Source organism: Cavia porcellus, unplaced genomic scaffold (genome assembly GCF_034190915.1).
Source record: "Cavia porcellus strain 051 isolate PalLab524CR breed Dunkin Hartley unplaced genomic scaffold, mCavPor4.1 scaffold_2, whole genome shotgun sequence".
Classification (NCBI taxonomy): Eukaryota; Metazoa; Chordata; class Mammalia; order Rodentia; family Caviidae; genus Cavia; species Cavia porcellus.
In genome coordinates this window covers 71559099-71574573 of record NW_026947485.1, presented here as the reverse complement: position 1 = coordinate 71574573, position 15475 = coordinate 71559099, and the positions used below count along the sequence as shown (strand labels likewise).

Sequence of the window (15475 nt, the reverse complement as noted above, 5' to 3'; positions counted from 1 at the left end):
GTGGAATTAAATTTAATTTCCCAGGCTGGGGATTTAACTCACTGGTATAAGTGCCTGCCTTGCAAGCGTGTGGTTGTAAGTTCCATCCCTGGTGATAGGATTTTCAGCACAGTAATAGAGAGAATATAAAGTAAAAATGCCCTTTATTCTAAGAATATGGAGAGAAACTCCATGACGGGGGGGGGCTTGTTTTCTCTGCTGGAAACGTGGTGTGGGGGGCACACATATAGTTTTCCACTGGGGTGGTGCTTAAGTGGCATTGCTGATGCGCGGGCAGCTGATTTGGGACTCTTCTTGTACCACAGGTAAGTTGTCATAGGGGAGGGGACAGTGACCTGAAGGTAAACATTCCTTGGTCCCACCTCCTACTGCCATAATATCGTATCTAGGGCAAAATTCTTTCACCTGGTACTGACCAAAAAAAATAAGTAAATTTAATTTCCCAGTTATTATTTTACCAAAACATCTTATTTCAACATGATAGTGATTCAAGGGAAAGAAACTCCCAGCCTACTAGATATCTGGTATGAGTTTCATGTTCTCTAAAATCGAAGAGTGAATTCTAAAAACAATGAGGTTAAGAGCAGATTATATTTACTAGGGAAAGTAAGCTTCTATCTGAGAGAGACAGAAGGGGTTCCAAGTGGGTTGCCAAAGACCCCGCCTTTTCTAGGGATTTTTATAGAGCAAAACCAAGAGGTAAGATGAGTACAAATGGGGAAAAAAAGAGAAATTTGAAGATGGGCGTAAGCTGGGACAAACTATAGTCAACCAATAAAATTATGAACATAGTTGTTCAGGTACTATTGATTAAATCAGGAACAAATGAGGAAGCAAGTCACATAGGGGCTCTTTCTGTAGGGAGGTAAGTCAGTGGCTTTTCCTGGCTTCCTCAAGGTGATGGATACCTATTTAGAATATCAATCCCTGATGTTTATCCTTAGGATGTGGGTGCATTTGTTTTATCTTTTGTCTTGAGATGTCTGTCTCTCACAGTTGCATATATTGTCTTCTGCACTGGCTTGTTCAGGCCAAGACTTCTCTACCTGCCTAAAATATTTCTATCTAGCTTAGCTGTCTATAACATTAGGAAAACCTTTCTAAATACTCAGATATTAATATATTCTTTACTGTTCTTTTTAAAGATACTTCACTGTAAACACAGCATAATGTCCATTGAGCCCTGGGTTTAAGGCTGTTGAAAAGCTGTAGGATAACCATTTCTGGAGGTCTCTCATATGATAAGAAATAGTGGCACATACCTGTAAACCCAACACTCGGGATCTGAGGCAGAAGGGTCCCCATGAGGCCAGCAGGAACTGCAAACTGAGCTTGGTGCCAGCCTGAGACTTACATTGAGACCTTCTCAAAATGTCAAGAAACAAACAAAAAAACTAAAGAAAGAAAAAATGGGAAGGGAATCTGAGAATGGAGGGAGATAGGAGAATGAGGAGAGGAAGAAGAGATAAAAATGGTTAGGACCCTATAGATACATGCTAATCCCCCAAGATGAATGTCATTTTAATATATCACAAACATAATAACAAATATATTATGTGACACAAACAATAAAAATAGAAAAAGGAAAGCTAGTTAAAAGAAGTAAGGGTGGGAGAGACTAAGGGATTTAAGTTATTAAAAGTATTTTGTTAACACAATTCATCAATCACCCTAACCCTAACCCTTATTTATATGAAAAGAGTCATAACAATGAGTGAGAAGCAAATCACCAAAGAATACAAATAAAGGCTGATCACCATTAATCAAAAAATCTAAAATCCACATGCTCCAAAATTCCAAAACTTTTTGTTCATTGATATGACACTGGAAGTAAAAAATTCCACACTATTAGACTTTGTTTCATACCTGAAATTATTTGAAATGTTGTACAAAGTTACTTTAAGGCCATGTGTATGAGTTACATATGAAACTTAAATTAATTTTGTGTTTAAGCTTACAACTTACCCTGAGATAGCTGTAAATATCCCAAAATCCACAATCTGAAATGCTTCTGACCCCAAGCATTCAGACCAAAGATACCCTTGCTGTAGAATGATTCCAGTGTAAAGTTAGCCTTCATGCAGGATGATATGATGTATTGCTTAGGGATGTAAATATATAGGAAAATTATACAGAGAATACTAAACAGATTTTTGAGAAGCAGTTAGCTTGGATACTAGAGAAGTGGAGAGGAACTCAGGGGAAGGCACAGAGGGACTTACAGGTGATATGATGTTTCATTTCATAAATAAAGTGATGGAAACAAGGCTTTTTTGAACCAATGGGCTTATACTATGAATATTTATAAATATTCCCTGATAGCTCCTTTTAACACATAATTTGTACACAGGTAATATTTTATCACATGCCCCAAATTTCAAAGGTAGCATTAGGGCTGGAAGGTCCCTCAGTGGTTGAGTGAAGGAGTGGCGTATGTGAGGCCCCTGGTTCAATGGCCAGTACCACCAGAAATAATAATAATATTAATAATAATAACCAATTAGATATTCCTTGCCTACCATCTATAATCAGTAATTCTAAGCCCTGCAGATTTCCCAGGATTTGCTTGAGCATTTTGACCGAGGGGCCAAAGGTTTGCCCTTCACCCAAATGAGCTCTGCTCATGCCACTGCCGTACTCATGGTGTCCACTCACCGACAACTCCCTGGTAATTCTGGAATTGCTATCATTTGATGAAGCGATTCAAGGAATCTCCTAGAAGCTGCAACACAGGGAGCCTCCTCCTCAATCCCTCTGGTGGCGAGCATCGCTGCGAATCTCATCGCCTTCCTGGCCCTGTTGTCCTTTGTGAATTCAGCGCTGTCCTGGCTCGGAAACATGTTTGACTACCCACAGCTCAGTTTTGAGGTAGAGTTCTCTCCTGGGTCCCTCCTTTGTTTTGTTTCTACCTGTGGGTTCACAGTAACTCCCAAAGGGCAAGCTCCTGGGCTTCCCCCTGCTCCCTCCCTCTTCTCTGTCTCCTCTCCTTCTTCTCCCAAAGAGATACCCTCTCCTGATCCCTGCCTCAGGAATACAGACAACTGCATGTGACCTAGATCTGGCCTTGGCTCCTGTCTTAGTCAGTTTGTTGTTACTATAACAGAACAACTGACTGGACACCAAAAAGATTAAAAAGAAGTTGATTTGACTCACAGTTGTGGAGGCGAGGAGTTCACTTCAGGTGGCACCTGCCTGCCTCCTCTCAGAGACTGTGCTGCAGCACACATGTAGAGAAACAGAGCAGGCAAGTAAACACACATCCAGAGAGGGCTAGGACAGAGCAGCTGACCACTTCAGGACCACCTAATGTCTCAGGGATAACCCATTCCAGAGAGAGCTTGTCCGGTCTCCTGAGAAAGACCTGGATCCTCTCAGCATCGTTACCCTGGGGACCAAGACTTGGAATGAGTTCAGTGAGGGAAAGCCTTATTCAGATCACACCAACTCCTGATAGCCAATAGTGGGCAACTGAATGTGAAGCGATTTCTTCACCCTAAAAGAAACAGAGGTGACAGAAACAACCTTTTCGCTGAGGATGTTGCAGAAGAACTGGAAATAAATCACTGTTCCAACACAATATTTCCTTGTGGTTTTTGCAGCTGATATGCTCCTACATCTTCATGCCCTTTTCCTTCATGATGGGAGTGGACTGGCAAGATAGCTTCATGGTTGCCAAGCTGATAGGTTATAAGACTTTCTTCAATGAATTTGTGGCTTATGAACACCTTTCCAAACTGATCAGTTTGAGGAAAGAGGCTGGACCCAAATTTGTGAATGGGGTGCAGCAGTATATGTCGGTGAGTAAATTATTCTGGTTTTTCAGTACACTTCTTCATTGTGTTTGTGGAATCAGTAAGTCAACAAACGGTTTATTAAATATGATGTGCATTTGAATCAACATGCAATATGATGGATACTATGGCCACAGCACTAAACAAGTCATGAGGCCCTATGCTAGTCAACTGCACTACTGTGACAAAATGCCTGAGATAATCAACTTTAAAAAAAGAAAGGATAATTTTGGTTCATGGTTTCAAAGATTTCAATCCATGGGCCATTGCCCCATTGCTTTGGGGCCTGTGGTGAAGCCATGTATCACAGCAAAAGCACAAAGTAGAAGAGGCCTATTCACCCCATGGTGACAGAAAAGCAAGGAGAGAAGGGTGTGGGTACCAGCGTTCTCTGCAAGGGCATACTCGTAGGGCTCAGACATTCTCCCATAGAACCTACCCCAAAAGGTTCTCCTCTGCCCAGGAGCACCACAGGCCTGGGGTTAAGCCTTGACATACATGTCATTGGGGACATTCAGGATTGGCACTGCAGCAGGCCCTGTCTTCATAGAGATGATAGCCTGATGACCAGGAATGTTTTTGTCTTGCAATTAAAGGGATTGTTACAAGCTCTGAAAAGCTGCATAAATGTAATATAGTGTCTGGCATTCTCAAGAGCTAGTAAGGCACTATTCATCAGCTTTCCCATTGCTGAACACAATACCTGACACCCAGAACTTTAAGGAAGACAAGCTTAATGTGGCTCCCAGTTTCAGGGGTTCAGCCCACAGTCGGCAGGTTTCCAAGTAGGGATATTATGACAGAGGCGCACAGTAGGGAAAAGATGCTTCCTTCAAGGTAGCTGGGAGGCAGACAATTGCCAGAGAGGAAGGGGTGAGGGATCTGACATAGACCCCGTAGCCACACCTCTGTGACCCACCTGGACACACTCAGAAGTTCTCTGCAATATCCCACACAGATCCCACAGCCTCCATGCTCACCACCACAGACGCTACCACTACCATCCAAGAGTATGTGGAAATTGAAAAATCTCAGGTCTGAAAAATCTGAACACATTGAGTCAAGCACCCTATAATCAGGTCACAGCTCCAGAGCAGTGGTCTGCACAGAGACTCTCATGTCTCTAGCGTCCGAAGGGATGAAGAACTCAGCCGAGGCCATTTGTACAGCCAAATCTGCAACTTCTTTCTCCCTACAGAGGAGAATTGTTATGTATGAAATCACTAATGGAATTGTAAACATTTCTCACCACCACCACTCACTGGAATGACTTATTTGAAGCTATTGTCCTAGGCATGTATTAAGTTTTAAGAGGAAAGCAAAGAAAAAGCCTCCCATCCACATGTTGAGCCGGCTCACCCCAAATATTACCACCTCCCCTCAACTCCTCAAAGACCAGACTTGCAAATTTCCTTGTCAGTTCTCATGTCTCACAGGCAACTTCAGGAAAGGACTGATTTCTGCTGTGAAGTCAGGAATATTGTCACCCTCACATCTAGTAGGCACAAGGCTCTAGGTCTCCTGCCTTTCACCTGTTCATTCCTCAAATAACCTCACTATGACACTCAGCCAAGTGGCCGCATGGTTTGGATGCCATGTAAGCCAGTTCATTTTCCTGCCAAAAGAAAACAATAGGCTAAGTTAAGTGAAATATTCTCTATTTCCTACTGCCAGTTGCCAGCAGAGAAAACAATCCTGGTAATAAGCCAAGGAGTTACAGTTCTCTGGCAAGCCTGAGCAGTTTTGTGGAAGGGTTAAGAAGGTAGAGCTGATTTGTTTGGAGGTAAGCCCAGCCAATGGCAGGCAACAGAGCTCATGTGGGGACAGGAATTCAATGGCCCTACTATTGCTGGGTCATTTTCTTCCTCCAAATTCCTGATCTCCAACAAACAAGATGGGGAAAAAAGGATCAATTTTGTATCTCCAGCAACTAATACTGTGCCTGGTACATTATTCAGGTTACCAGATCATATGGAACATTAGAAGTTGTTAACTAGCAGGAAGTAGCATTTCTAAAAGACAACACTTTCACTTCTGAGTACCCTGTAATAACCAAATAACCTCAGCTGCTGTTATGTTTATCTTTCACTCATGTTATGTATTTGGAACAGTTGACTTTGGCCGTAATCCCTATGGTATTCTCCGTTCCAGGGCCCCTGCTTAAGGAGCAGCCCCTGTGTGAGGCCTGTTGGTCTTAGAGAGGGAAAAGGAAGTTAGAAGCAACATCATGGCTCTTAAACTTGTGCCAGGAAATGACACCCTTTACTTCCACTGGCCGGAGCAAATCCTATGACAATGCGATGTCACTGACCAAAAATGGATTGTCTTGTCATAGGGAAGGACATTTTAAAGCTCATGGAATACCATGTACCCTCTTGTGAGTCTGAATCCAGCCAGCCCCTTGCCCCCCTCCCTTAAAATTTCAGGGCAGGAGGTAAAAAGAGTTCAGGCGCAATGGTCAGTGGTATCAGGCAGAGCTTCTGTCAGTACTGATTCTGTAGTCCCAGTGTAAAGCCCAGCTGGAATACCAAATTTCTTAGGCCAAGGCAGTTTGTGTCACATCAGTGTTTATGTTTGCTTACAGATTCGTTCTGAGACAATCGCCACTTATGCCCTCTGTGGTTTCGCCAATTTTGGATCCCTAGGAATAGTGATCGGTGGACTCAGTAAGTGAAAAGATATTCTTTACCAACGGATGTGATGCACTTTTCTCCAACTCTATCTCCATCTTGCTGTGTAACATTACTCGTGTGGAGGGAAAGTGACCCTTTAAGAGCAGTAAATTTTCAGCTGTGTTTTCTTATCCAAGCTCTGCACTGTAGTTTTTCTATGAATACCTAAGCCAACCTCAGGAAAGATTTTCTCCAATGTATGGGTGCTTCTGCCACCCTGAGACTTGATGCCAGTAGATTATAGTGGCCAACCAGGAAAGGTTCCTAGGGCTGATGAAAGTTCAACAGGAAGTGCTGTGATTGCAGGGCTGCCTGCCTTGCATACAGACAGATAGCAACAGGTGGGCTGCCCATCATCTCCCCAGGGACCCCACCTTCAGCCCATTTGTTTTGCCATGCTCATCATGCATGTGAGCATTTGGATGGAGCTTAGGACTGACTTGTTTCTTTCCAATGGACCTACGACTCCAGGCCCAGAACAATTTTCAGAGGCTGCAAATTTAGGTTTCTAATCAGTAACCTCAACATTAACCTCAAATACCTCTCTTCATGCTCTGCAGCATCCATGGCTCCTTCCAGAAAGAGTGACATCGCCTCCGGGGCCATCCGAGCTCTGATCTCAGGGACCGTAGCCTGCTTTATGACAGCGTGCGTCGCAGGTGTGGCATCCTGTCCTTGGTGTCCCCAGGCCTACAGGACAGCAACTTTGGGGAGGCAGGGTTGCCAGCGTGTATTGCAGCATCTGCTGCTGCAGAAAGCTGAGAGTCAGTGCTGCTCTCAAGCGTATAAAAACTAAATGTATGAAGCAGTGTGGAGAAGCTAAGAACAGAAGGAGAATTCCATAGCTTTACTATGAAAAGACAATGACTGGCACTCTGTCCCACTTCTAGGCTTACTCTCCAGCACCCCCATAGATATCAACTGCCATCACATCCTAGAGGATGCCTTCAACTCCACGTTACCTAGCAACGCAACCGGAGTGGTATCTTGTTGCCAAAGCCTACTGCATAGGTATTGTATCCTCCATTATAACTTCTTGTTCTCTGTTATTAATAACCAGATCTAACCTAAAGATCCCTTAATTTACTTTTGTAGTTTTATAATTATTACTTTATTTTAATGTAAGAACTTGCACAGAAATTGTTTTTGCTTTGATTTCTCTTGGATAAGAATAGAAACTAAAATACTCAGTAGCACTGATCAAGGATTTAGTATTACCCAGCCATGCATTAAGCACTTGGTGTGACTTAGCACACCAAGTTTCTCCACAGCCATGGCTCCCTCCACTGCCTTCTTCTCTGTGCCTCCTTTCTATTTCCCAGCCTCCCTTTCAAAGTGATCAAGGTCTGCGTGATACAATGGTGAGAGGTCACCAGTGACCCAAGCCAGCACCCTCCACCCACTGCAATTTCTATACACAAAACTAAATATCCTCCCCCCACAACTGCTGTCTTTAAAGGGCAGATGCTTTATACAGATTGATTCTATCCCTTCTGTATTTACTCTAGAGAAAGCAAGGAGCATCCTTGAGGCTACCCAGAATTCCAGAGTTAATAATTCCCTGAGCCTTTTTTGTCCATCCACTCTAACCTGAATGTGAAGAAGGAAATCTGCTCCCTGCCTTGTGCCATTCCAGCATTTTAACGTTTCCTCCCCTACTCTCTGCTGTCCAAGTCTCAACTAACTGCTTCATTCTACTTTTCCTCCAGCACTGTGATCCAAGGGCCTGGCCAGGTCATCCCAGGAGGAAACTCCAGCCTGCACTCCTTAAAGGGCTGCTGCAAAGTGTTGATTCCACCTCCACTCAACTGCAGCTCGATCCTGAATGCCTTCTGAGTGCAGCCATTTTTCCAGTGGAATGCAGGCTGCAGATACTGAATTTTCTGCTTCTGGGAAAAGAAAAGCTATCGTCCACAGATTGGTAGCCTCTGTCATGGAATCAGCATGAATTGTGAGGAAAGGAGAAAAAAAAAAAAGAGTGAACTCTTCAGAGCTATAATCTCTCTCACCTCCCTTTCCCTCCAACTCACTCTCTTCCTACTGAGAACTACTAAAATGTCCCAAACTGAGACCTCATCTCCAGTCCCAGCAGTGCTTTCTGATCTTAGATTTTAAAGACATTTCATGAGAAATGTTGCACAAGTATAAATGTTGCCTTCCAACCGCCAGGCTATAATTCAGCCGTACACACTAGTATCTGAATGATTATCTAAGAAGTCCAGAATGACTTCTTTTTTGTTGTTGTTTTTCTTTCTTTTTGTTTTGTTTTGTTTCAGAATGACTTGTTTTAAACACATCTCATGTAAGGTCACTCTGCATTTACTCTAGCTTACCTTAAATACCTTGAACTTGAGTCTTATACAAAGGAAGGATAATCAGCAGTCTTTTACTCCTTGGTCATCCTCCAGAAGCCCTGCATAAATCAGGAGTCTTCAGAAAAGCATGGAGGTCCTATCGAAACCAGAATTCAAGCCCTTGAAGTTTAGAGAGTGGTGTCTGTCAGTTTAAGCCAAGTGTTGTTACAGTAACAAACAATCCAACAGCCTAAGCTGCTTTTTAAGTTTATCTTTCACCCATATTACGTATTCAGAATGGTTGACTGGCTGTAATCCCTATGGTATTCTCGGTTGCAGCACCCCTGCTAAAGGAGCAGCCTCTGTGTGAGGCCTGTTGGTCTTAGAGAGGGAAAAGGAAATTGGAGGCAACATGATGGCCCTTAAAACTTGTGCCGGGAAATGACACCCTTCACTTCCACTCCAGAGCAGGTCCTATGACAATGTAATATCAGTGACCACATCTGAATTGTCCTGTCATAAGGAAGGATGTTTTACAGATCATTATTTATAATTTTAGATTTATTCTTTTCTTCTCCTTATTTATTGTATGTGTATGTGCAATTTGACATAAATGTTTTACATACCTTCTGGGGAGGTGTGTTGACTTTTGCTATAATTTTGATCTTTTTGCTCTGGTATTTGAATGCTATTGGGGATTGAACTCAGGGCCCCCTGCATGCTAAGGAAGTACAGTGGTGCCTTGGTTCATAAATGCTTTTGTTTGTGAACAATTTCATTTGCAAACAGAAGCATTTGGCAAAAATTTATTTTGGTTAGTGAACCCTGCATTGGGTGATGAACAGGGCCATGACCAACTTTCTCACACAAACAAGAAAGTATCTGTCGTTTCCAGAGTCATGGAACACATTGAGTTTATGAATGGATTACCACTGTTCTCCACCTCTGAGCTATATCCACAGCCCTTTCATATTCTAATTTTGAGACAAGGTCTTATATAAGTAGCCAAGGCTAGACTCAAACTTGCCATCTTTCTGCCTTAGCCCCTTGGGGAACTAGAATGGCTAAACTGACTGATGAGTACAGCACCTTCATGACCCAATCACTTTCCAAACATGTGAGACTTGGGAGGACACTTTGGATCTAACCCACAGCATTCTGTTCCTGGTTCCCAAAAGATTCATGTCCTTCTCATCATGCAAAATTCATTTAGTTCACCTCCAAGCATTGCCAGAGTCTTAACAGTGCAGCACTGTTCAAAAGTGCAAGTGCCAAGACCCTTCTGACTCGAGGCAAACTCTTAGCCGTGAACCCCTGTATAAATCAAGAAAATCAAATACAACATCCCAGTAGCCTTGACAGTTGCAGCCCACATACCTCTCTCCAGGGCTGGCTCCACTAATTGCCAGCAACTTTTCTCAGCAGACATTCCAAGTTGCTGGCATATCCAGTTTCCTGAGGTCTCCACTGTACGCTTGTCTTCACTCTCAGAGCTCCGTGGACTGCCCTGTCAAGGGCACACTCCCTGGTCTCCAGACCTTCTTTTAAACCTAAGTGGAAACCTTGCTAATTCTACAGCATTCGCATTCTGTGTGCCTGTAAAACCAGTACCACATGGGTGATTCCAAGGTCTGTGGCCAGCTCAAGCAGTGACTAGGCCTCCTGGGATCATGGCTGCAATGACCTCAGAGTGACTAAATGGCTGAACACTGTGAAACAAACCTCAGGGAACTTAGGTGGCACTTCTCAGGCAGGGGCCCAAGGACTCTCTTCTTAAATGAAAGGTTTATACCTTGGAGCCTGTGATAGGTGGGGCTGCTGAGTCTTGGGATGCTTTCAAGCCATCTTTTTTATTGTCCTTAGGCATATTACTTGGCTTCTTTTTAATGCTAATCTTTTCAGTAACCACATTCTCCATGGCCACAACTTTGTTGTTATTGTCATCATCGTTGTTTTATTATTTTATTAGTACATACTTGGAGTATATGGAGTTGACAATCATCTTGGAGAGTTGGGCACCTGTCCATTCTATAGCTTGTTTCTTTTTTTAGTCCCTTCCTTTCCCTTCCCCCCTCCTCTAATTTCCCTATTCTGATTTTCATTCTTGTTCATATAGTATTTTATTCTTAGTTCATGTTATGGAATATAATGTTTGTATTCATTGGAGTTGTTAGGTTCCTCTACACTGCATATCTTTATACTGCTTATTTCCCCTTCCTCTCCTCCTCATCCCTTCCCCTTTTTTCCTTGGACCACTTCCTTATTGCAAGTGATTCATTCCCTTGCCCTCTTCCAGGCTTCCTTCACTACTCTCTTTGTACTTTGCCTCACTCAAATGAGAGATACCATATGGTATTTAAACTTGTGTGTCTGGGTTGTTTCACTCAATCTTATACTTTCCATGTGTACCCATTTTCCATGGCCCCAACTTTTCAAGTGATTCCCTTTGGTGAAACAGTAAACATTTTACATCTGCTTTTTGGTACTGATTCTTATTGTGGATCTCGCAAAAAGCAGTCCACAGTACACATACTACAGTCCAGACATTGGGCTTCTTTGAAATTTCCTCCACCACATAGATTAGTCCACAGCCTTTGCCTCTTGCAAAGTCACAAAACATGGGTAAAATGAAGAAAAATTTTCTGCCAGAGTGTTACACATATGGGTTCTAGTCCAAAAGCCACTGGGAGTGCTTACCCATATGAAACCTCATGAGGCTCGCCTTCACTCTCCACATTCTTATCAGCATTCTGGTCTCCTGATTTCTGAATAAAATTGTTTTATCAGGCTCTGTTTATGGCATGCTAAGGCCTCTCCATCCTGCATCTCCAAACTTTTCCATATTCCTCTCATAAACCAGTTCCAAGGGCTTAGGATAAGGTTCAGTCACAGCAGCAACCCCATTTTAGGTATCAAGTTTCTATATTAGTTACTTTCCTATCTCTGGTATGTAGTACCTAACACCCACAATGTAATGGGGGAGAGCTTTCTTTTCACTCACAGTTCAGTCCCTGGTCAACTGGCTCCAAAGCAGAAACAGCATGATGGGAGCGCATGGTGGAACAAAACTGCTCAACCATGGCAGTCATAGAGCAGACAGAGAAGCAAGGACCTGGGAACAAGAACACAACCTTCCAGGTCACTCTCTCAGTAACCACCTCCAGCCAAGTCCCACCTCCTGACACTCTTGTACACTCTACTACTGAACTTACCAATGGATGACTCCATTAATGAGTACAGTGCTCGCATGATGCAATTATCTTCTAATCACATGAGACTTTGGGAGGAAACATTATAGATCTAAACCATTCTCCCTGCTTCCAGGCTGCCACAAGATTAACAGTCTCCACTACCACATGCTTCTGCCAGGATATGCACAGATCAAATGCAACAAAGTCAAGTGACCACAGACTAAAACTTCTGACATTGTGAACTCAAGCCCTCTTCTTTAAAAACTGATTATCTCAGGTATTTTGTCATGACAACAGAGAGCTGGCTAATATTTTATTTCTTTCTACCTGGTCCTCTTCACTGTCCTTGCCTGACCCATCACATGCAAATGACCAAAATTAAATAAGTTGGTATGTAGCCACCATACTTTATTTTCAATTTCGGGCCACATTTAATAAACATATGTAGTTATTTATGATTAGGATGCTATGATAATTAATTCATTGTATCAGTTTGAGTAAGGAACACCCAACTAAATCAGCTCAGCATAGTTCTGGGCATAGAAGACCCACCTTAGGGAGGATTGTTTGCAAGGATGTATAAAAGGGAAATGAAGAGGGAAAGCTCATTTCTGGTTCTTCAGAGAAGCTCAGTCTTCACCTTCACAAGAAATGGACCTTGTCTCCTCCTGGCTTCCAGCACAGATCCCTCAGCCTTCCGGTGCAGACCCTTTGGCCTCTTGTAGACTCGTGTGAGACCCTACAGTGAGGCCCAAGCCTTCTACTGGATCCTTCAGATTTCCAGAGTACAGACAGAGATTTTGCTCTCTGCCCCACCTGACTCTGTGAGTGGCCACTGAAAGGCAATCTTGTAAATTTTTATGTATTTGTGTATCTTGTATTAAATCTGCTTCTCTAATAAGCACTGATTGATACAGGTGCTAATATTTTAAAACTGGAACTACTGACATTTCTATGCATTTACTTTTCTTCTGTAATAATCTTTGTCAGCATTTCTTCAATGCTATGCAAAACTTCGATTCAGTGTAGCCCATGACATATGTATATATACATATTTTTTAAATTTTTATATTAGCTTAACAACAAAACAATGCAAATTTATTGGATACCATGTGATGTTTCTTTACATGTATACATTGTACAATGTTCAACCCAGAGCAAATGTATAATATATATTAAATCATTCCTTCATAAACATACATTCACTTTGTTTCCAGGTTTTGGTTTTGAGGTTTTTTTTCCTAAACAGTATGTGTGCATTTTCTTAATATGCCAATATTTTTATTTCCCATGGCAACAGTGTGTTATAGAAATTTAATGTGAATCAAATTAAGATTTCCTAGTAGCCACATTTAAAAAGCAAAATTAGTTTTTATAATATATTAACCTAATATATCAAAGGTAGCATTTCAATGAGACATTTTACATTCTCCTTATCAAACTAAGTCTTCAAACTTCTATATGCATCTCTTAATTGAGGCACTAATTATTTTATTACAAGGACATTTATTACGTTGTTGTCATATGATTGTTTAGGATTATTGGATGATTATCAAAACAACATTTTTATTGATATTACTTAGTCTGTGCTTAAATTTCATAAAATACAAAGTTGAAAAGTAAATTTACCTACCCAAGTTGTTCTAAATACACTTAAATATTTTTCAATAACTGAAATGAGTATCCATTTTTTAATTTTAATTAAAATTTTAGCTACTTGGTACCTCTGTACTTCAAGTACTAGTGACTGCCATGTTGTACAGAGCAATTCTACAGGATGAATTACGAGGTCAATTGGTATGTGTGGTTTTGGTGTCACTATGTGATATCAGATGGCTTCTTAGAAATATATGCCATCTTAGTTGTCACCTGCTTTGGTATGGTTTCTGATATGTTTTATTCATCTAACTGTATGTATGCACATGTGTATTTGTGTATATATTTTAAATGCAACATGTTCACTTAATTCTCATGGTGACTTCTTTTTAATATTGTCTTTCCTTGAATTGAGAAGAAGAAAATCCTTGAGCCATTGAAAAGGATGTTGGTAAGCACCAGGCAGTGAGCTTTGAGGCTGCTGCCTCCATAAGTCTTACCATCAATACCCTATGAAATCAAGTACCTCTAGGCTGTCTGGGTGCTTCCTCCCAGTGAAGTCATTTAAGCGAGTCTTTGGTGCATGACTGATTTCTTCACTGCTCTTTAGCAGATATGGAAGTTAGAAGACTGCTTATTCTCACAGTTTACCCTCCACTTAGCCATTCAGAGTTAGCAAAAATTCTAACCTGACCTATTTTCAAGCCAACCCCATGACATTTAGTTTGGAAATTCTGCACACATGAAATTCAAAGACCTCAGACTCTATCTTTCTCTCTGGTTTCTCACTGGTTCACTTTTCACTAATCTCAAAGGATTCACAAATCCAGAACTATTTATCCAGTATTATACCAAATATGAGTGCTTCCTAATTTCATTGAAGTTGGAAGTTTGTTTTAATGCTTTTCACTCACTTCCCATTGGTTTGCAAAAAGAAGGGGAGGGCAGAAATTATGATTATAAACAAGTTATAGGCTGAAGAAGCCTATCAGTATCAGCTATGAATATTGAAGTATGGAAAAATTTTCTTTGATTTATTTTTTCAAGCAATAAAAGTGACATAAACAAGCAGTTGATTCTAAGTGACAAGGTCTCTGTAACTACACAGATTACTAACTTGCATTCATTTTACAAAAATTCCTACCTAATTGCTTTTACATTTCTGTAATTTAATGAGGCTGCTAAGGCACTACAAAGGGCTTATCACACACACTTTTCTTTTGAGGCTTATTTCCAATTACAGAACAATTCCAAAACTCAGGTTTGACTGCAAAGAAGAAATTGAAATCCAACAAGGACACAGCATGGCAGGAAGGACTAAACCACCCTGAACACACTGGAGTGAGGGCAAAGGAGGTGATTGTTCACATTTAAATAGGGATTCAGAACTCAAGAATGACTTACTAGCTCAGTGTTCCATATGGGGCTGATAACCACATGATCTGAGAAAGCTACTTGATACAACCTGTTAGTTAATTTTGTGTTAAGTTCCAGCACGCAATGGAAAGAATAAAACAGCGAGACAAGCAATTAAGTAGAAAAGAAAGAAAGAAAATCAGCAGCAGGAAGATAAGGCAATAACAAGAATAAGTCTATACCTATCAGTGATGATTCTCAATGTGAATGATCTCAGTTCATCAATCAAAAGACACAGATTGGGAAAATGGATCAAGGGATAAAATTCTATGATATGCAGTATGCAAGAGACACACTTACCCCAAGAAGAAATTTGTAGACTAAAAATCAAAGGTTGGAAAACAACATTCCATGCAACAGAAACTCAAAACAAGCAAGAGTAGCTGTTTTATTTTCAGATAAAATGGACTTTAAACCAAGAGTGATCAGAAGCAGAAAGGAGGACATTACATATTGGTTAATGGAACTATTCAACAGAAAGTTTACAATTATAAATTACAATTACAATTATAAAT

General features: G+C 41.2%; 1 protein-coding gene across 3 annotated transcripts in view; it reads left to right on the top strand.

Moving 5' to 3' along the window:
- Window positions 1-9387, top strand: part of Slc28a3 (solute carrier family 28 member 3) — a 94162-nt gene extending 84775 nt beyond the window's left edge. For all 3 annotated transcript variants that reach the window (XM_013158419.3, XM_013158418.3, XM_003474963.3), the window contains 6 exons: window positions 2700-2868; window positions 3600-3797; window positions 6376-6457; window positions 7024-7122; window positions 7354-7474; window positions 8173-9387. In XM_013158419.3, coding sequence (XP_013013873.1) covers window positions 2700-2868; window positions 3600-3797; window positions 6376-6457; window positions 7024-7122; window positions 7354-7474; window positions 8173-8299 — 796 coding nt within the window. In that variant the 3' untranslated portion in view covers window positions 8300-9387. The remainder of the gene's footprint in view (window positions 1-2699; window positions 2869-3599; window positions 3798-6375; window positions 6458-7023; window positions 7123-7353; window positions 7475-8172) is intronic.
- Window positions 9388-15475: the final 6088 nt, after the last annotated feature.